The sequence below is a fragment of the Vicugna pacos genome, chromosome 9, assembly GCF_048564905.1.
Source record: "Vicugna pacos chromosome 9, VicPac4, whole genome shotgun sequence".
In the NCBI taxonomy this organism is placed as follows: Eukaryota; Metazoa; Chordata; class Mammalia; order Artiodactyla; family Camelidae; genus Vicugna; species Vicugna pacos.
The window spans coordinates 5,034,952-5,055,698 of NC_132995.1; the positions used below are offsets into that span (position 1 = coordinate 5,034,952).

Consider the following 20,747-nt stretch of genomic DNA (forward strand, 5'->3'; position numbering starts at 1 on the left):
GCAGCAGAGGTCCTGTTAGCTGGTCTGTGCCCAGTGCCTGCTGGTTTCTTTTCCTGGAACAGAAAGATCTTCCTGGCAAGTTCTCCTGAGGCTGGGAGTGATTAGTGTTGACCTGAAACAAGTAGCCTGCCAGGTATTTCCACAGCAAAGATGAGTTTATTCAAGGTCAGCCGAGAATTGCAATTAGGGGTCTGCAACCGTGACGAGCCTTATGCAAGTTCCCACGTGGCGAGGGAAGGGGAAAGCTTTAATAGAGGCGGGTAAAAGTCGGGGGCTCTAGTAAACAAAGAGTCCCTGGCTTTTTATTGGCTGAGTCCTTGACGGGAAAGAGGAGGAGCCTTTCTTCTTCCTGTTGGGTTCTGCTGTCATTGCAGAGCATGAGCGCTCCCCCTGCTGGTCTCCTGATTCTATTTAACTGAGGTTTTTGTTTACTAATTTTTCACACCAGGCACAGAGGACAGGGTGGCAATTTGTTGATGTCATTCTCCTTCCCAGAACCCTTCAAAGCCTCCCCAGGAAAAGACCAGCCTCTGCACCTGGTGTATGGTTAATGATACGGCATCTTATAACCTCTCTGGGGCAGGGGTGGTATCTCCATGCCCTGCTTTTATCTGTCAACTCCTCCAGCACTTTCCTTCACCTCCTGATCTCCAGTCCCTTCCCTATCTCATTTATGGGCTCTAGAGGGATCTTCCTAACAGTCAGAGAGCTGACCCTGATTCTCCCACATAAACCCACTCATGGCTCCCTGGCCTTAGAGCATTGCAAGCATCTGCCCTGGCATTTAAAGCCCTCACCGCTCTCTACCCACCCTCTCCTCTCGGCTCACTCTTCCTTAAGCCTTCCATGCTGGTGCATACCATTGTCTTTGCAATTTGAGATCCCTTTCCCGGAGGCCGTGCCACCTTGCTTTCATCTGCTTACGGCTGCTTGTCCTTCCAACCTGAGGTCATGGATGGATTTTGGTTGAACGAGTAGACTGAAGAAAGGCCTTTCTCCCCTTCCTCTAAAATTGAGCTAATTTATTCTTTTAAAGAAAGCACTAAAGCAAAAGTAGCCAAGATTTCACCAGCCCCACTGTAGTGTGAGTGCCTACTGACAAGCTTTTTGGATTGTAAGTGCCTGACATTGAGGTTTTCATTTTGGGGGCATCCTTTTCAGAGACATTCATCTCGAAGAAACATATCACCAGCTATGGCTAAAGAGCTAGATGTTACCACCTGTGAAGTTCCCTTTTAGAAAACCCTGGGTGACCTGACCCTTGAGTGACCCTGCTTTTCCATTCTCACATCCTAATTTCCCTTCTTATTTTGTTTGTTTACTTTTTGGGGGGGGAAGGTAATTAGGTTTACTAATTAATTATTTTTTAATGGAGGTACTGGGGATTGAACCAGGATCTAATGCATGCTAGGCATGTGCTCTACCACTGACATATATCCTCCCCCACTACCCCTCTTATATTTTTAAAGTTCACCAATAAAGAGTGAACCTGTGAAACCCCAGGCACCCCACGCTGTACCCCAAAGAAGGCAGAGCTGGAGGCCCACGCATCCTCCCTCCTTCTTTACTTGAGACCTCACTGAGCAGCCCGCATGTGTGCTATGTATCCTCTGGGACTTGTGAGTAGTGAGCCTTGACGGTTGTTGCTGGAGTACCTCTTGCAATCATAGTAAGAACCTCGAGGGCCAGTCCAGCTACAACATTGGCTCCGGACAGGGAAATGTATGTGGGGGCTGGCCACTGCAGGGGTGTGCCCCCCACAACACAAAAAAGCACCCAGATTGGGATAAGTTATTTCCTAAACTTTAGAAAGTGGCTGTGAGGAAAGAGGTGGATAATAATTCCAGTACAGTGCTAGGAGGACACTGATTCTCAGTTTCCACTACTGGGACCCCATTTTCAGTAGAGTAAGGAGTTGAGTTGTGACTCTTGTTTTGGTAATGACAGGTTTGGTTAATCTGATCGAGTCTTATGCTGAAAATAATAAAATCCTTTGGGGAAAAATATGAATAGAAAAATACAATCCCTCATTTTAAAAGTATAGAAAACCTGAAAAGAAAATGAGAACTTACTACGCCAGAATTTTGGGGAAAGCCTGAACCAAGAGAATGAGGCAGAATATCTAAGCCAAAATTCCAAAACTCCCAATGGCACTTGCCCGAATTGACCATGTGAGCTTTAGTTCTGTGGCTTTGTATGGTCCTGGAAATGAAAGTCAAGACTCTGGCCCTGCCTAAGGTAGAAAGTTTCATAGAAGACCATTTCCACATTGAGTTTGTATCAGGGGAAGGGTGAATCAAAGAAAAGCAAAAACAAAGGGAAAATCTGAACAACAACCAGAGAAAAAAGACAGATAACCTTCCAAAGGAGAGTAGCATAATTGACTGACTTATCAAATAGCAACTATGTAGCAGAAAAATGTGAATACTGTCTTTAAATATCACTTTATAATCTATACTCAATAAATTAAAAAAATGAGGAAACAATACAGATCATTTGGAACAAATAAAAGGGGAGTTCATTACCTATAGAAGAAACATAGAAGACAGTTTAAAAATTCTTGACAATAATAACAGCTAAGTCCAAAGTTGGGGGTGGATGGTAAATGGATTTTACATTTCCTAACATCTGCATATAATCCCGGAGGAGAGAGATGTTTTCATTTGCTAAAGACTTTGATAAGTTAATTAGACATGCAGTAATTTTTATGGTAATGACTACAAGAATAGAATCAGAATGTACAAACTAGAGGGGGGAGGGTATAGCTCAGTGGTGGAGTGCATGCTTAGCATGCACAAATTTCTGGGTTCAATTCCCAGTACCTCTGTTAAAAAAACAAATAAATATACCTAAAATTACCTCACTCCTGTAAGAAAAAAAAGGGAAAAAAGAATGTACAAACTAGAAGTCATTAAAAGTATACTATAAAAAGCTTAGTAAATCAAAGAAGACAAGGTTGGAGAGATAAAGTAATGTGGCACTGGGGGCACGTATAGAAAATAAAATGTAACATTGAATATAGTTGGATAAATGCTTCAGTTAAAGACAGAGAGTCAGCTTGGATTGTTATCCCAAGCATATATTCTTCACAATGTATGCATCTAAATTATAAGGGTAGAAAATGTCAAATGTAAAAGGAGACAGAATTGGATACTATATTAACATTAATTTTAAAAGAAAGCCTTTCTGAACCCCCTTCCTTAGGTGCCCTGCTGGCCTAAAGCTTGGTACCTTGTTCATGTCGATTGGGGTCCTTGGTAGAATTGGGGGTTTCCTGAACTCAGCGCCCAGCTGTGCTCCAAAACCATGGACAGCGTCAACCCTTCAGCAGGGACCTCCCCAGGTCTGGCATGGAAGATGGAGCGCCCCCTGGGGGCAGGTCTCTGGCCTGTTTCAGATGCAGAGGCAAGAGGAAGGGGAATGGGACTGGTGACATTCTGTCCTACATGACAGAGGCGCTGGTCAGGGGACAGCCAAGCTCCTCAGCCACCCCTTGAAAACCTTCTCATCCTAGGGAAAAGGGGACACAATGCGTTTCTCATAGGTCACTGGTTTCCTTGCCCCTCAGGCTTTACCCTCATTCCCTGCAGAAAACCTTCTCTGCATCAAGATTCTTCCCCTCCCCTCCTCCCAACCCTTTCCAGTGGGCTGCCATTCTGCTCTTGCTTTTAAGCCCTTCCCCATACTGTCATGGAGCTCTGGATGATAGACAACATGATTTGTGATCCTTTTTTGTGCTCCGTGCTCTGCCAAGTCCTGATTCAGCTCAAATTAAAAAATGAAGTATCAGAAATCTGGTTAAGTTGATGGGTCACAGAAATAAATTCTAAGTTTCTCTTCATGCTACACAAAGGGTAAATATTCAGATTGGGGAAAGAATCTTGTGGCCTCAGTGGACCACAGCATGGAGAGAGTTGTACAGGTGGAAGTTTTGTGTTGACATGAGATATTCTGTCAGGGCTAGAAACTGCCTTTGCTTTACTTTGATCTCTACTCAAAAGTCACTTTCTCAAAGAGGCCCTGACCTCTCAAACTAAAACAGCACCCTTCACTGCCTTTCCCTGCATGTTGCTTTGTTTCTTATTCAAAGCACTCATCATTATCAGACCTCATATTACATATTCACTTGTCTATGGCCTCTCTCCAAGACTGTGAGCTCCACAACTGAGAGGTTTTCGTCTTTTATTGTTGTTTTCCCACCACTGTATAAACATGCCCCTGCACACGTTAAGGGCTCAATAAATGTGGAATGAATGATGCTGCACTATACAGAGGGGAGACAAATCTGGTTTCTCTCTTCAAAGTTCAGTCTGATTAGGGATAGCAAGAGCCAAAAGGGCTGAATGGTCACATAGTGAGGGCAGGACCCAGGGGCTGGGGTTTGGGAGCATCCTAAATCCCTGGTTGGACACAGTTGGGGGAGAGAATCAGGGAGGCTTGTAGGAGGATCCTGGAGGATGTGTGCCGGAAGATGGGAAAGGAGGGCACTCCTGACAAGGGACCAGCAAAGCTTGGAGATGGGACAGAGAACATCAAGTCTCCCCAGGGGTCAGCGAGAAGTTCTGGGCCTCACAGCTGCCTGGACCAGCAGAGCAGCAACCCTGAAACCCAGAGCCCCCTGGTGGCCAAACTTCAATACGAACAAGTCGGACACTATTTATTGAACACTTTATCAAATATTTACAGTAATGCTTTGATTCCATTTTTAGAGGAGGAAATGGAAGACTAGAGAGGTTAACTCACTAACTCAGGCTTACCCAGCTCTGCCTCCAGGATCTGGGGTCTGGGGAACCCCCCAGCTGCTCCCCACCCATCACAGGGAGACATCAGGAGAGATTCAGTTGGGGGTAGGGGGTGGAGTGGGAGAAGGAAGGACTAAATTCACTATCTTGAAGAGCTCCAGGCAGACCTGGGTGTAAGCCCCTGGTTTGGTCCCTCTCCAGCAAGGGGACCCCAGGCCAGTTATGGGCCTCAGGCTACAGCCAGTGAGATCCTGGTGCAGATGAACTGGGATGGTGCAGCGCCTGTAGCATGCCCTGCAGTATGCGGGGTGCTCACAGAGAAGCATCATGATTACTGTAACTGACGTGTGTCCATCAAGTTAAGTGGTTTGCTTATCCCACTGCTGGCAAACATGAAACATCAGGCACACAGTAGGCGCTCAAGAAGGGTTAGGCCTATCCGAGCATGCCCAGAACCCCACAGCCGTGCAGGCAAGCAGCCCCCTAACTCCCACTCGCTCAGGAGTGGGAAGTTGTTCAGTCCTCTCCTCCCTGAGACTCAGGAGTCCCGGCCCCCAGGCGCCTCGCCCGCCCCAGGAGCCCAGCGCCCCAGTTTCTGCAGGGTCACAGGTTCCAGTTCCCGTCCCCCTCCCCACCTCGCACCGAAGCCCGAGGCCAGAGTAACTCAGGTCTATTCACAGCGTCATCTGCAGGCGGGCCCGCGCTCCCACGGCGTCGGATCCCCGCGGAGAACTGGCGTCTCTAGCAGGCGGGGACCGGCTCGGAGGCGGGGGGTCCGGACGCCTCCGGCTCGGCCTCCCGCGGCGGCCCGTCCTCGTCCAGCCCCCGGCGGCCCTTGCCGATGGCCAGGCGGGGCCGGCCGCGGTTCAGGCCGTCCAGGAGCGCGCAGGCCTGGCAGAGCGCGCGGCTGGCCAGCGCCCCGCAGCGGGCGCAGGCGCCGGGCGGCGGGGGCCGCGCGGCCGGGGCCAGCGCCAGGCGCTCGGCCGAGTGCACGAGGTCCAGCGCCGCCGACGGCCGCGCCGCCTCCAGCCGCTTGAGCAGGTCGCGCGCGTGGCCGCGGAAGGCCTCGGGCGCGTACACGCACTCCTCGGAGAAGTAGTCGAGGCGGCGGAAGTGCGCGTACAGCACCACCTCCTTCTGCGAGGCCAGCTGCAGCGGGCGGCAGCGCGGCAGCGCGCCCCCCTCGCCCGGCGAGCCCAGGCCCCCGCCCCGCGCCAGGCGGCCCGCGTCGCCCCGCAGGAAGTTCATGAGCACCGTCTCCGCCATGTCGTCGGCGTTGTGTCCTGCGAGGGGGAGAGACGCGGGCAGGTGAGGCGGGGGGCGCCGGGGGGCAGCCGGGCGGGGGCTGCGGGTGGGCGCGGCGAGGAACGAGGGGGGACCCCACCCAGGCTCCCGTGGAGCAACCTGGGAAGCCCCCGTTTGCCCCCCACTTACTGCAAACCAGGCCCCGCTTCATGTCGTGAGTACAAGTGCTTTCAGCTACAAATATCATTTCAGCCCCACTTGGAAGTGTACTTCAGAAGTCAAAATGGCATTTAATGGAGATTCTCAAGTGGGCTGTTGACACAAGTGCCTCTGAGAATACAGCTCAGGATGTTTAGCAAGCCCAGGGAGAAAGTAAGTGCATATTTCCACAACAGTCACCATATAATTTAAACTAGATGTCTACTTATTCTGCAATTTGTCATTTTATACTGAAGCCTATAGTAAAACACTGGTCTTTGTAGGGCTTCTCAAACCTGCTTCCCCTCCTCAGGGCCTTTGCATATGCTGTTTCCGATGCTCAGAACGCGTCTCTCAACCCCCTGTTCTTCCTTCAGCTAATTCCTTCCCCATTCACTCAGGAAACGCTTCCTTAATCCCCCGCTTTCTCCCTTCACAAGGTCCTCCTGTTATAAACTGCCAAGATCTGTGTCATTTTCCTTAGTAGCACTTATCAGGTTATAATTATGTATGTGAGAAGCAGGCTGGAGTACAGTCTGTCTTGTGCATCGTCATACGGGAAACATTTATATATTTACTGTTTCTCAGTCTCTTGTCTCAGTGCTTCATACATAATTCCCATAATTCATCTAATCCCCAGGAACTCTAGGACCTAGATATTATTATTATCCCCATTATATAAAAGGAGAAACTGAGGTTAGGTAGTTTGTTCCAGGCTACATAGCTTGCATCTAATACACAATAAATGGTCAATAATTATTTGTTGAAGTAATGATTGGGGCAGAGACAGAGAGTTATTGGAAAGGAGAAGCGGATAGAGAAAAGGAGTTAAAAGTTGTGTTTCAGACTGTACATGGCTTCTGATGGGAGATGTCCCTTCACACCCCTCCTTTTGTGAAAAGGGACACAAAGAATGTCATTTTTAAAAAAAGTGCCGGGGGTAGAGTATAGCTCAGTGGTAGAGAGCATGCCTAGCATGATGAGGTCCTGGGTTCAATCCCCAGTACCTCCATCAAATAAATAGATAAGTAAAACTAATTACACCCCCAAATTAATTTTTAAAAATTCGTTATAAGTGGAGAGAACCACAGCCCTAGCCCCTCGAGAATACCCTTCCACCCCTGTATTTGCTGGCATGTGTGTACCAAGATGATGGCAGTGACTCAAAAGCTTGCCATGCCCATCCTAGGGATACGCAGATACTATGCCCATGAACCTTCAGTGGACGTGCATATTCCCTTCTCCTTACTGATTCTCTCCGGTTGAGACATACCTGGTCTCCTTTACCACGTATTGGGCATGCGCCCAGCTCCCTTGAAGTGCTGGCCCCTCGCCCGCGCATGCGCCCGTTCCTTCCCATACGCTCCTGCTGCTACGGCGCCTGCGCTCACCAGTCACGACGTGCGTGGCTCCCACGAGGCGCGCCCCTTCTTCCAGCGCCCGGCGCCGCAGCACCCCGCAGAAGGTGCAGCAGGAGCGGCTGCGGCCGGAGCCGGCTGTGCTGCGGGCCACGGCGTCCATCGTCCAGCCCCCGAAGAGGTCTGCGTAGGCCACGACGGTGAGCGGGAGCTCCCAGCGCGCCGCCTGGCGCCGCACGGCCGCCAGCGCCGCGTCCCGGTAGCCGCCGATGCCCTCGTCCACGGCCACGAGGCGCAGCGAGATGCCCAGGCGCGGGGCCAGCTCGCGCAGCACGTGCGCCAGTACCGTGGAGTCCTTGCCGCCCGAGGCGCCCACGGCCACCACGGCGCCGGGCGGCAGCAGGCGGCCCGCGACCACTGTGTGCAGCACCTCGGCCTCGAAGGCGGCGCAGAAGCAGGTGCCGCACAGCGCCTGGCCCGAGCGCGGGCGGCGGAGGGCGGCGCGCGCCTTGTTGCAGGAGGCGCACTGTGGGGCTGGCATCTCGGGGTCCGGGCGAGGCGGAAAGGGTAGGCTTCTCCTGGATGGGGAAAGAGAGGAGGAGAGTTACACGTGGTTTTAGGATCGTAGGGTCCTTGCCTCCGGGGAGGCTGTCTTGATAGCGCCCAGAGTAAACCCATTGTCTGGAACACTCTTGTCCCAGCACTGTGCAGGCCTGGAACCTTCAAGTCTCAGCTTAAGCTTTCATTCACTCATTAGTTCATTAAGCAATATCCACTCACTGTCTCCTATGTGTCTAACATTTTACTGGGCACTGGGGACACAGCTGTGAACAAAACAGGAAGGGTTACAGGCACTAATTTCTAGTGGAGGAGCTGATATTACTTCCCAAATATAGGGAGTAATACGAAGGAATTATCCTCTGAGCTGAGGCCAGGAGGAGGAAGAGTCGGGTATTAAGGTGAGAAGAATGTTGCAGACAAAGTTAATAGCAAATGCAAAGGACCTGAAGGACAGGTAGAAAGTGTGTTGTGGTTGAAGACCAGAGAGGATCAGGGGCTTGGACTTTATTCTGAGTGAAATAGGAACCATTGGACGGTTTTAAGCTATGTAGTGACAGGATCTACTTTTTACTTTAACAGGATTCCTTGGGCTGAGTGTGAATAAAGAGAGGAGGGTGGCATTGGCAGACCAGCGAGGAGGCTCCTGCACTGACCCAGGTGAGCAACAGTGGTCGCTCGGAGCAGAGTGGAGGCAGTGGAATTGGAGAGGAGTGGTCAGATTCTGGATCTCTTCTGGAGATAGAGCAGATAGGACTCTCACAAGTCTTGGGGGAGGGCAGTGGATGAGAGTAACAAAGGACTCGGGACAACTCCAAGTTTTTTAGGCTTGAACATTTGGAAGGTAGTGGGACCATTTAGTAGAGAGGAAATGGGAGTTAGAGAAGAATGGGGAAATATTGGGAGAGGGGTTAAGTTTAGGGTAGAGAATCTGGAATTTCGTTTGGGCATGGTAGATTTGAGATCCTTTGTTTTGCAAGTCTTTCCTGATCCCTGGGCTGGGTTTGGCGCCTCCTCTTGGCTTCCACAGCCGCCTGATCGCTGCCCAGGCCACCCCTGACCACTCGAGGTTGTAATCAGGACGGAAGAGGGTGCGCTCTCACCGCACCCAGGTTGGGAGGTGAAATCAAGGAGTGAGACCCGGCCGCAGAGTCGAAAGCGGGTAAGGGGGGACACCAGCTGCTTAGGGCACTCCTGCCTGGAGGGCCGCCGGTAGATAGGCTTTGGGGGATCACTGAGGGGAGTATCATCTCCCCAGGGATGCCTACCGAATGCGTGGGAGAGAAAATATGGAGACCATCAGCTCCTCCACGGCAGCGCTACAAAGGGCAGAGATGGGCCTGCTGCGGAAGGAGGCACTCACCTGAGCAGAACCCGCGCTGGACAATCCAGGCTCCGAGAAAACGCGGGAGCGGGTTAAAGAACTACGACTCCCAGAAGGCTTTGGGTCTATCCGCCAACGACTCCCAGGTGCCAGTGCGGCGGCGGTACGGTGGGAAGACGCTGTTTCCGGAGACGGTGGGCCTACAACTCCCTGCGATCCTTGCGGTGGCGTCTCTGGCTCCGCCCACGGCTCCCAGAGTGCTCCATGCTAGTCCGGTTCGTGTCCTGTGTGCGCCTGCGCAAAAGCAGGTGAGGCGTGTGATTTTTGTGTAGTACCTTCTACTGCTCACAGTGCGGCTTATTCAGACTTTTTGCTCTTATGGGCGCAGGATAGAGTTAGTGGTAGGGGTGGAGCGGCGTCCAGGTGGGGCGAGAAGGGGATGGGGGTGCGAAAAGGAGAGGTGGCGAGGGCGCTGGGCCGCTTCCAGGGATTGGGCCGCGTCGTCGGGGGATGCAGTTCGGGCTCTTGCGCGCCCCGGCAGGCGTGGGAGTGGGTGTGCGCCCAGGTCGGGGGCCCCCGCCGTGCGGGCTGGGGGCGTTATACGTGCGCGGAGCCGGTAGACGGCGGTTTGTGGTTCTGTACTCGTGCACCGGGCTCGGGGCACGAACGCGGTGAGCAGTTATGCGCACGCCTCCTGTCCTGCCTGGTGAACTTAAGGCAGAGCTCGGGATGGAGGGCAGGCGAGACCCGTGAGGTGGTGGATTCCCTGGGGCATAAGTCCTCCAAACCGAAAAACAGAGCACCTTCCCAAGAGTCAACCGGCCCAAGCTCTCAGCCTCCTTCCAGCCCTCAAACTGCTCCTTCTCCTGTGTGTTAGTTTCTGAGATCCTTTTGTCTCCCAGCTCTGTAAAGCCCTTGAGAGGCTGGTGATGGGGGACATTTGGGTGTCTGAACCTATTGGTTGAACCCTGGTCATTACGCAGGTGTGCCAGATTGGGGAAATAGGGAAGACAAAGCTTGGTGTGGAGGTTCCAGATGTCAGGGGCTGCCGGAGCCTAGAGGTTACAGGTGCTGCTAACCAGGACAGGGGGAGAAACAACAATTCTTAATGAGGAGTTAGCATGTGCCAGGCACCGAATTCTGCCCTTCCGTTGCTCCATTGCAAGTTCCTCCTCTGTAAAGTGGGACCTGCCTCACGGTGCGTGTGAAAATAAAGATGTTAACAGGAAAGTGTTTATTGACCAAAACATAAACTTTTATCATTTTCGTCTCATTTAATTCTCATAATCAGGCATGGCTGCCTTTTCCGGGCCAGGCCTAAGTTTCCTATGAAAGCAAGCTGTGTGTTGGGGGTTTATAAGACCTCAGGCAACCTACAGATAGTCTAAGGCAGTTCTCAGTTGGGGGTGAGTTTGTCCCCCAGAGGACACCTCGCAGTGTCTGGAGACATTTGTGGTTGTCACAACTGGGGTGCATGGGGAAGGGTGTGACTGGTATTCTGGCAGGCAGAGGCCAGGGACGCTGGTAAACATTGTGCACAGGGTGGCCTCCCACAGCCAAGAAACATCTGGCCCCAAATAAAGATAGTACTCAGACTGGGAACCCTGGTGTATGTGGTGTTCTGCCGTTCCTTTGCTTTTTACTGCAGAACTAATAGGCACATTGAGGTCTTTCTTCGTTGGTTTTAGTCTCCTACTTTGCAGATTTCTTTATTATAAGTATTTAAACAGATTTCCACATCACTCTCGTAATTTTTTGAGTGAGAAGTTAGTAAAAAGAAACTTTGTCCTAATATGGGCATCAGTGAAAAAAAGAGGCTGTGAAAACCAGCCTGCCTGGGTGACTCCGTGTGCCATGTGCTTAATTGTGTGACCTGGAGTAAGTGACTGAACTCTTCTGTCCTCATCTGTTCATTAGGGATCGTAGTAGCAGCTGTTGGAAGACCTAAATGATTTAATGTATGTAAAGCGTTAAGAACAGTGCTTGGTGCTTTGTAAGTGCTGTAAAAAGAGTTGGGGGCGGGCAGTGTTCTGGTTCTTTATGTCACCTCCTGGGGGCAGCAGTAATTAGCAGTGTTGAGAACTGGACCAGTTCTGATCCTTAGTGGCCACGTTCATCAACAAACTGGCACAGTCTGGGTAGAAGTTTCTCGTGGCTGCTTTGTGAACAGTTTCAGATTCATGTGTTGTAACACAGGAACTTAGTATTCTAGGGGAAAAGGCTGAGTTGATGTTGGGGGCTTCCAGAGATGGCAGGTGGCTATCTGCAGCTTCTGGTTAGTCACAGAATAAAGGTCGAGTCCCTCATCCTGGTGTCTGTGACCTGGCCCCTGATGGCTTTGCAGCCTCATCTCTCACCCCTGAATCACCGGCATGTTTTTCTGCCAAATGTTTGCACGTGCTGTCTCCTCTTCCTGAAGACTCCGTCCCTCACCTCTCCTCCTACCGCACTGATTGCTGTTTCTCATCCAGGTGGCCACTTGGAGGGCGTTCCTCCTGGAAGCCACAGGACCCCTCCTCCCCTGTACTGGATTAACCAGCCACCTCTGGACTGCCATGCCCCTGGTCCCTCACTTTGTCAGAGGCCCTGTCACCTTGGGTTGTGGCTGTCTGTGTCTGTTTCAGGGTCTCTTTGGGTTGGGTGCTTCTTGAGGGAGGAGTTTGGTTGGATTTGAACCTGGGTTCCCTGGCAATACTGAGCACAAGACCGGGTACAGAGCAGGTGAGATATTGAAGGTCCTTCCTCAGCTGCTCCTAGCTTACCTCTCCATTCTTGCCTCCTCCTGTTACCCACACCCCAGTCAACACTAAGCTCAGGCAGGAAACGATTGCCATGGGATGTGGTGGTTAAGGATGGAGGCAGCCTGGTTCAGATCCTGGGACAACCATTCTAGATGTGTAAGCGTGGACAAGTTCCGCTTCCTCACCTGTAAGATGGAGATACAGTAGTACAGCCCTCATAGGATTAGAGCGTTGGTTCTCAACCTGGGGTGAGTTTGACCCCCAGGGGACATTTGGCAGAGACATTTTTGGTTGAGATGGAGTGGGGAACTGGCATCCAGTAGATAGAGGCCAGCAATGTTACTAAACCTTGAACACACAGAACAGCACTTACAGCAAAGAAATAACCTGCCCCAAATGTTGGTGGTTCTGGGGTTGAGAAGAGATACTTACTGCGTGCTTAGAACAGGCCACAAGAAGCACTCCGTAGACATTAGCTACCATTACCGCCATGACTTAAGCATGACAAGCGCTGATGCCTCCATCTCTGCCCAGAACGCCCTCCCCCCACTTTGCATGGGGGCTGAATAGCTACTCATCCTTCAGGACCTAACCAGAATGCCGCCTCTTCGGGGAAACCTTCCCTGACCTCTCCCACCCTTGTCCCCCAGAATACCGTCAGGCAGGCAGTGACTGACTCCCTCACAGCCGCACGCACAGGCCTGGGCTCAAATTCATGCTCTTTTCTCACACCTGAGCGACTTTGGGCCTCAGAGTCTTTTCAATGGAATTGAATAGTGTCTTTGAGGATGAGGTAGACCAGCACGAGGGGAGTATTTGATTAATGTCAGGATTCCTTTTGTGGAATGCATTAGTTAATAAAACCTAAAAGCTTAGTGTTGTTTTAGATTGGTAGAAATTGTTAAGAAATACGTTTTTAAGATTTGTTGGGGGAAAAATAGGTTATCTCTATCACTAGGAAAGTTAAGAAAAAAGATGTTACATGCTGTATACATGAGACCCATGTCAAATGAATAAAGACTCAGAAAATGTGAAAAGTTAAAGTATGGGGAAAGATATACCAGGAAAATAACTCAAAGAAGTCTAAGTTTAGCCACATTAACCACCAAACAAAGCAGATTTTGAGTCAAAAGGCACGATCAGTAATGAAGTGTCATCAGAAATGAAAAAGGAATAACCAGTATGACAAAGCAGTTTTAAACCCGGGTGCAACTCACAACATAGTCCCCAAAGAGGTAGAACTAAAGTTAACAGGAGGACAAGAAGAAATGGACACATTCCAGCAGCACTGTGACATTTGAGTAGATCTCTTTCAGTAATTAATCAAGTAGACAAAAAACAAAGCTACTCTCTTTATTTATAGGCTTCAGTTGCTCTCTGAAATTATCTATTTTCTTGTCTGTCTTCTCCACCAGGGTGCAGGTTTCATGGGGGAGCAGAGGTTTTTGTTCACTTTGTGTCTGGCTGCTTCCTGGGTTCCCACTATAATGCCTGGCACGAAGTGGGTGCTTAGTAAATCTGAGTGAATCAAATGCATGAATGCTCAGCCCTGGTGCTGGGTGATGCTGGGGCCCAGAGATGAGTCATGCTGAGGGCTGGTGAGGGAGAAAGCCAGCTGGACTGGGATCAATCCAGGTTTGATGACCAGAGCTGTGGCAGCCGAGATACCAGGGACTAGGAGAGCCCTGACAGCTTAGCGGGGAGTGAAGGACTTGGAGGAAACTCCCGAGACGCAGAGCACTTGTGATGGCTCTTGATGGATGACCAGGAGTTTATTGGGTGGTGAATAGCATCTCATCCATCCATTCATTTCACGGGGCCGCCTGTGCTGGGAAGTGCCAGGGACCTAGAGCTGAATCAGTCTTGAACCCTGCTCTCAGTAACCCCCTTGTCTGTGGGGGGAGGTTGACACAGGCAGTCCTAATCCAGGATGCCCAGATGGTGGCAGAGGGAGATACAGACGCTGTGGGAGCCATGAGGGGCTACGTGGCGCTTGTGGTGGGGGAGGGGAGGCACCCGGAATGAGCAGGGGTGGGGTAGGTCCCTTCTACACGGGATGCTGGAGGTACGAGAGAACCTAGCCCAGTCCTGGGCTCGTGCCCAGTCCATGTCGCACCCTGCTCCATGCACACTGCCTGATCCAGCCATAAGCCCTGTTTTACAGACAAGGATGTCGAGCCTTAGAGAGGTTGGCTCACTTTCCCAGGGGAGCAGCCCAGCTGGCGTCCAGTGTGACCAGAGGCAGAAGAGCTGAGCTGGGGATGTGCATGAGGCTGGTCCCCCACACAGGTGGCGTGGCCCTGGATGGCCTCGGCAACATCTCTCTCGCCAGTCTCCCCTCTGTGTAGTGCCGCTGTGGGATGGGCTCAGGAAACTGGGACCGAGCCACCTGGGGCAAACGTGAGATGTTTGCAAGATGGGACCAATGACCTTCTGTTTCCTTTCCCAGAATGGAACAGCAGAGGGGGCTCCTGTTGTTTCTGGGGGTACAGATGCTGCTGGTGGGGGCATTGCTCTACCAAAGCCACCACCGCCGTAGCTTCACCTCCTTCCTGCGCTCCCTAATACAAGACAAGCCAGAGGATGGAGAAGAGCTGCCTTTTCTGGTTCAGGTCTCCTCTGTAGGAATCCCTTACCAGGATGTGTACTCCAACCTCAGCCAGATTCACCCCCTGGACATCAGTGATGAGGATCTGCCCAACTGTCCCATCATCTCGCCCTACATCAGTAAGCCTGTAGGGGCCTCTTACACCCCCAGCCCCACCTCAGGCTTCGGGGAGCAGCAGGAATCCCTGCGGAGGAGGGCAGGACCTGGAAGCACAAGGCAGTGGGCTGGGGCGGGCTGGGGCAGTGGAGGGGGGTGCTGGTTATCTAGTGCTGCATCAAAATGAACCACCTCCAAACTTGGTGTCTTTAAACAATCATTAACTCAAAGTGCATGGGGGTCAGAAATTTGGGGGTGGGCTCAGCTGGACGGTTGCAGTCCAGGTTTTTCATGCAGTTGCAGTGAAATGAGGGTGGAGCTAGAACAGTGGCGGGTGGAAGCCGCCAGCACCTGGCTTTCTTCATGGGATCTTAGGGTCTCTCCGTATGGGCTAGCTGGGCTTCTTCACAGCATGGTGGCCTCAGAGCTGAAGGCTTCAAGAACAAGTATTCGTGTAAACGAGGCATTGGCCTAATGGCCTTTTACGATCTAGTCTCAAAAGTCACGTGACATCACGTCTCCCATACTCCGTTCATTGGAACAGTTGTAAAGGCCCACTCAGCTTTAAGGGGCAGGGACAGAGACTCGCCTCTCCATAGGAAGAGTGTCAAGGTCACACTGGCCGAAGGGCCTGTTGGGTAAGAGTGTTGTGGCCATCTTGGGGAAAAAGATGGTTTGCCGCAGAAAGAGGAGGCATGCCAGGGGATAAGTGGATGGTGGGCCCTCACTGAGAGAGGAAACTGAGGAGGAGGTGGGTCTAAGATGCAGGGAGAGAGCGGCCTGAGACCCACCCAGGAGGGGACATATGGGGTGTCTTGTGTTAGGTTGGGGTTGGAGCTCAGGAGGCAGACTTAGGACCATCAGAGTCCACTGGAGGAAAAGCAGCAGGAGGTGATGAGCTTGCTGAGGGAGGGCAGAGAGAAGCATGGGAGGCAGGGGAGAGATGAGGGAAGGATCAGAGGAGGTACTGAGAGGTGGAGGGAAGACCCCAGGAGGGCAGGACATTTTTGAGCCAAGAAGCTCAAAAGGGGAAACTCAGAGCCCGTTGTACTGGCATGTTAGTCCCCTAGGGCTGCCCTAACAAAGCGCCGCAAACTGGCGGCTTAAAACAACAGAAACTGGCCCTCTCACAGTCCTGGAGGCCACAAGTCGGAAACCAAGGTGTTGTCAAGGGTTGGCTCCTTCTGGAAGCTCTGGGAGAGAAGCCAGCCTGTGCCTCTGTCCAAGCTTCTGGTGGTTGGTGGCAATCCCTGGCCATCCTTGGCTTGTAGGCACACTGCTTAAATTTTTGCCTCCATGCCACCTTCTCCCTGGGTCTTCACATGGCCTTCTTGGAAGGACATCAGTCATTGGATTGAGGGCCCACCCTAATCCAGTATGACCACATTTCAACCTGCATAATATCTGTGAAGTCCCTATCTCCCAGTAAGGTCACATACTGAAATTCTGGGTGGACATGCCTTTGGGGGTGGGACGTGATTCCACCCAGGACATCTGGCTTGTTGGGGTGTCTAGGGTAGGTCCCTGACCGTCCCTGGCCTGTGCCTCTCTCAGATGGTCCTTTGAAGGTGCTGATCCCAGAGAACCTGACGATGGAGCAGGTGGTGGAGAAGAACCCACTGGTGGAGCTGGGAGGCCAGTACCGGCCACCCGACTGCTGGACAGAGCAGCACACGGCGGTCGTGGTGCCCTACTGTGGGCAAGGCCGGCAGCTGCAGCAGCTGCTCTTCCACCTGCACCCCTTCCTGCAGCGCCAGCAGCTGCACTACGCCGTCTACGTGGTGAACCAGGTGTGGCGGCGGTGTGGAGGGGCAGGGCTGGGAGGGCAGGCGGGTCTGAGCCTGACCGTGGAGAGTCAGGGCTGGAGTTGTCACTCACTGAGCTGAGAGTATCTGGGCCAGAGAGTATCCAGGGGGCTGGATTGATGAGTCCAGAAGAACTTGGATTGGGGGAGATTAGAGCCAGGGGCTGTAGATTTGGTCTCTACTGGCCTAGTCTGGGATCAGCTTGAATAGCTGTCCGAGGGAAAGGCTCAATCCCACTGAGTCCAGGTCTCTCTGAAACCGGGGCTGGTCAGATTGGACAGTTAACCTAAGGGGTAAATTAAAGCACTGCGCTGGGGAGTCAGATGCTGTTTGAATCTTGGTCTTGCCCATTACTACCTACGTGGTCTGAGGGTGGGACCAATCATCCATCCATCCATCCATCCATCCATCCAACACAGTTACTCAGTATAACCATGTGCCATTGTTTTCTCATTCATGAGACAAGGATCAGTGAGTTAATGAATGTAAAGCAGTGAGGCCAGTGCCTGGCACATAGCAGGTGCTCAATACATGATATAGTAACGATGATGGTGATTATAACGATAGTGGTGGTGACTGTGACAATGGCGGTGGTGGTGGTGGTGATGACGGTGATGTTGGTAATAGTGACGATGGAGGGTAGGTGACTACGCTGATGCTGTTGAAGATGGTGCAGACAGTGATAGTGATAACGGTGGTAATGCTGGTAATGAACATCAGTTAATGGTAAGTGGTGGTGGTTATGGTTAAGGTAGTGATGAAGGAGATGATGATAGAGGAAGAAGAGGAGAGGTAAATCCTGTCCTGGGCATCAGGAGCAGAAACAGATAGACACACAGCTGGTCCCCAATCACTCCTGACCTCTGCCTCCCTCAGATGGCCTCTTGAAGGTGATGATCCTTGAGAACGTTGAGAATGGCTGAGGAGGGAGACCTGAGAGGCCGAAGATACTGACTGCCTAGGATGGGGGTGGGGACCCAAGGAAAGCTTCCCAGCGAAGGGAACTTTTGAACTGCATCTTCCTGGGCAAGTCTGGGTTTTCCATCTCCACTGTGGGAATAAGGAGGGGTTCCAGGCAGAATGGCTCTTGAAAAGGTGAGAGAGGACGGGCCTGGCAGGTGTGGTGAAGGCAGCACCGAACATCTGTGTCCACCCCAGGTGAACAACAGCCCCTTCAACCGGGGCAAGCTGTGCAACGTGGGGTTCTGGGAGGCCATGCAGGAGGAGGACTGGGACTGTGTCTTCTTCCACGATGTGAACCTCCTCCCGGAGGACGACTGCAACCGCTACGTCTGTGACGTCTTCCCTGCCCATGTGTCCGTGGCCATTGACAAGTTCAACTACAAGTAGGTGGAGGGAGGGACTGTTGGCCTTGGTCTGCCCTCCCCTGGACCTCGCCCTGCCTATCTGTTCGGTCCAGGCCCCTGATCCCTGTGGCAGAGACAGAGAGGGGATGTTGGGAAAGGCCTTGGGATGGTGAAGAGCCTTTCTCTCAGATGTGGGCGTCACGTGGAGTGGGACTGCTTGTCAGTGCGGGAGTCAGGATGCTGTTAATAAAGTGGTAGGCAGCAAGGTTGTGAACTGAGGTCACAGAAGGGGAACTTACGAAAAGAGGGGCTAACTGGGGATCAGCAAGGGCTATTGATGGCGTCAGGAGATGGGCCTGTCAGATGCTTCAGGGAGGGGATAGCTCAGGATCCGATGAGGGTCAGGGGAAGGACTACCTCAGGATCAGGCAGGGGGACATCTGGGGGTCAGGGCAGAGGTTATCACAGAGGTGAGTGGAGAAGGGCTTACCCAGAAATAAAGCTTGGAGACTCCAGCCAGGAAAGGGCTAGGGCCCATTGGTAGGAATTCCCTATGCTTCCAACCCTGTCTGCCTCTCCAGGCTGCCCTACCAGGGCTATCTTGGAGGGGTGTTTGCTCTGCGCCCCATTCACTACCTGAGGATAAACGGTTTCCCCAACACGTACTGGGGCTGGGATCAGGAGGACAATGAGATCGCTGCCAGGTAGGGGGCCCTTCTCCAGGGAGCCCAGCACAGGGAGCTGCTGGTCCCTCCATGGCTGGGGGGACACTGGCTGCCCTTGGCTAATAGGGGACACCCCCTATTTTGGATTGAGGGAGACACGAGCCGCTCCAGCCTGAGGGGCTGGGCGCTGGGCACGGCATGGGGATCTTATCAGAGGAGACAGGCATCTGGCCTCCCTGCCCTCCCCTCTGTAAGGGTGAAGCTCAGTGGGATGCTCCTTTCCCGGCCCCACCTGCTCTTTGGCCGCTACCACATGCTGGAGGAGGGGCAGTACCCCAGCCACAAGCAGAGCCCCCAGAGGTGAGTCAGAGTTGGGGCAGGGGTGGGGTGGGGGGTGGGAGGATTCTAGGCCTGTCCCCGATCCCCAGGCTCACGTGGCAGCCCGTCCTGCGTCTCCTTCCAGCCCTGGCCTTCTGGCCCCGATCTGCCGCAGGTGGTGGCACGATAGCTTGAACTCGCTGGGCTACAGGCTGCTCTCCAAGGAGCTGCAGCCCCTCTACACCAACCTCACCGTGGACACCAGCTTCTCAGCCCCGGGAGCCCTAGGGCCAGGCTGAAGGGTATCTGAAGGCCAGAAGGAATCCCTGAGACCCGGGCTGCAGGGCAGCCCTCCCACTCAGCCTTCCTGGCTTCTTATTAAAGGAAGGTTTACTTCACTCACTTCTCTCTGCCACCCCACACCCCATCCTTCCATTTCCATTCATTCAGTTACATGGGGCCTCATTCAAATTCGCCAAGCTCTGGGTCTCTCCATGCAGTTCAAAGTGCTTAACACACGCCCACCCGTTGACTTCTCACAAGGACTTGTTGGGTAGCCCTTCTGTCATCTTCCTTTTGAAAACCAGGACAGATGTCTTGCCTGATGGATGTAAAATCAAGCACAGGAACCTGGCTCCCAGGCCTGTCCACTTACAGATTATGCTATTCTGCTTTTTTGCAGCAGAAAAAGGGCGGGGGGAGAATGAATAATTTTTTAAAATGTGAGGATGGTTGAATAAATTACAGCATGTCCACATGATCGAATATCACTGCAGTCACTGAACAGCCGTGTTGTGGAGTGAAAAGAACCAGTGCACACGTGTGAGATGATCTAATATTTATAAAACGAAGAGGAAGGAATACCTCTATGGGTGTCTGATTATGAGCATAGTAGTGAGTGTGTGTGGATAACAAGTGTTGGCGGACTTCTTCCATAAAGGCCAGAGAGGAAATGTTTTCAGCTTGCAGCCGTATGGCCTTTGCCACGGCAGCTCAGCCCTGCCACTGGAGCACAAAAGCAGCCACAGACAACACATGAACAGATGAACGTGGCTGTGTTCCAGTAAGACTTTATTTAACAAAACAGGTGGCCGACCAGATCTGGCTGATGGCCAGGTTACTGGCTCCTGGTGTGTATGACCAGGAGCCTGCATAAAAGTACGGAAGAGTCCATACTGAAAGGCTGACGCTGGTTATCCACAGATAGTGGAGGTGGAAAGGGGAGGGCAGAGCTGAACCAGTCAGGAAAGAAAAGAAAAACTACACCATAAAGACCAGAATCCCATTTATGCACTTACCAAAAAAAAAGTACATTCACATGCCTATATGCATAAAGAAATTAATAATTACTGACTGCAACCTCAGGATGTAAATATCCAATAGGGAATAAATTTGGTAATTATGTTAAGTTCTTTTAAAATACGTGTATAATATACACATTGTACAACCCAAACATTTACAATTTTTGTTAATCACACCTCAATAAATATGTGCGTGTGTGCATATATATAAATATATATATAAATTTTTTTATATATGTATATAAAAAATTGAGCCACACTTCCTGTTATGCGGTGAATTCTGTAGCAAACACTACAGAACTGAGGGGGTGTGCATACATATGCATATAAGTACATATGCTGACCTGAAGATGTAAATACGCAGACATACATACACATACAGATACACACATATACATAATACTGCCCAGTCATCGTTCAGTTCCCTGGCCCTTTAGAAATATTGATAACCCACATTAAGTAAGGTTTATATCATGAATAT

At 51.8% G+C, this 20,747-nt stretch overlaps 2 protein-coding genes across 10 annotated transcripts in view; one reads left to right on the forward strand and one right to left on the reverse strand.

Moving 5' to 3' along the window:
• Positions 1-4,165: 4,165 nt before the first annotated feature.
• On the reverse strand, positions 4,166-9,578 carry LOC107032998 (cytoplasmic tRNA 2-thiolation protein 1). Of its 3 annotated transcripts, none has more exons than XM_072968595.1 (3): positions 9,465-9,578; positions 7,459-8,121; positions 4,166-6,025 (listed from the first exon to the last, which is right to left on the reverse strand). In XM_072968595.1, the coding sequence occupies exons 2-3, from the start codon at positions 8,082-8,084 to the stop codon at positions 5,425-5,427; spliced, it is 1,227 nt and encodes a 408-aa protein (XP_072824696.1). In that variant the 5' UTR covers positions 8,085-8,121; positions 9,465-9,578; the 3' UTR covers positions 4,166-5,424. The 3 variants fall into 3 exon arrangements, with proteins under 3 accessions (XP_072824696.1, XP_072824697.1, XP_072824695.1); XM_072968596.1 differs by having other exon boundaries at positions 7,577-8,121; positions 9,370-9,480; XM_072968594.1 differs by having other exon boundaries at positions 9,370-9,480.
• LOC102540736 (sialic acid-binding Ig-like lectin 6) overlaps positions 5,915-20,747 on the forward strand; it is a 42,637-nt gene continuing 27,804 nt past the window's right edge. For 4 of the 7 annotated variants that reach the window (XM_072968578.1, XM_072968581.1, XM_072968580.1 and 1 more), the window contains exons 1-4: positions 5,915-6,050; positions 8,684-8,761; positions 9,132-9,263; positions 9,360-9,733. In XM_072968578.1, coding sequence (XP_072824679.1) covers positions 9,362-9,733 — 372 coding nt within the window. In that variant the 5' untranslated portion in view covers positions 5,915-6,050; positions 8,684-8,761; positions 9,132-9,263; positions 9,360-9,361. Of the gene's footprint in view, positions 6,051-8,683; positions 8,762-9,131; positions 9,264-9,359; positions 9,734-14,778; positions 14,894-16,424; positions 16,661-17,833; positions 18,022-18,563; positions 18,687-18,902; positions 19,008-19,088; positions 19,726-20,747 lie in introns of those variants that run through there. The other 3 variants (XM_072968583.1, XM_072968582.1, XM_072968579.1) reach the window with 3 other exon arrangements.

Bases quoted from the DNA above. Each gene is read 5' to 3' on its own strand.
- LOC107032998 (XM_072968594.1), bottom strand. From the start codon at position 9,401: ATGGTCTCCATATTTTCTCTCCCACGCATTCG. The intron at 8,122-9,369 runs GTAGGCATCCCT...TTCCCCATCCAG, and splicing joins TTTTCTCTCCCACGCATTCG to GAGAAGCCTACCCTTTCCGC. The intron at 6,026-7,458 runs GTATGTCTCAAC...TCCCCCTCGCAG, and splicing joins TACGTGGTAAAGGAGACCAG to GACACAACGCCGACGACATG.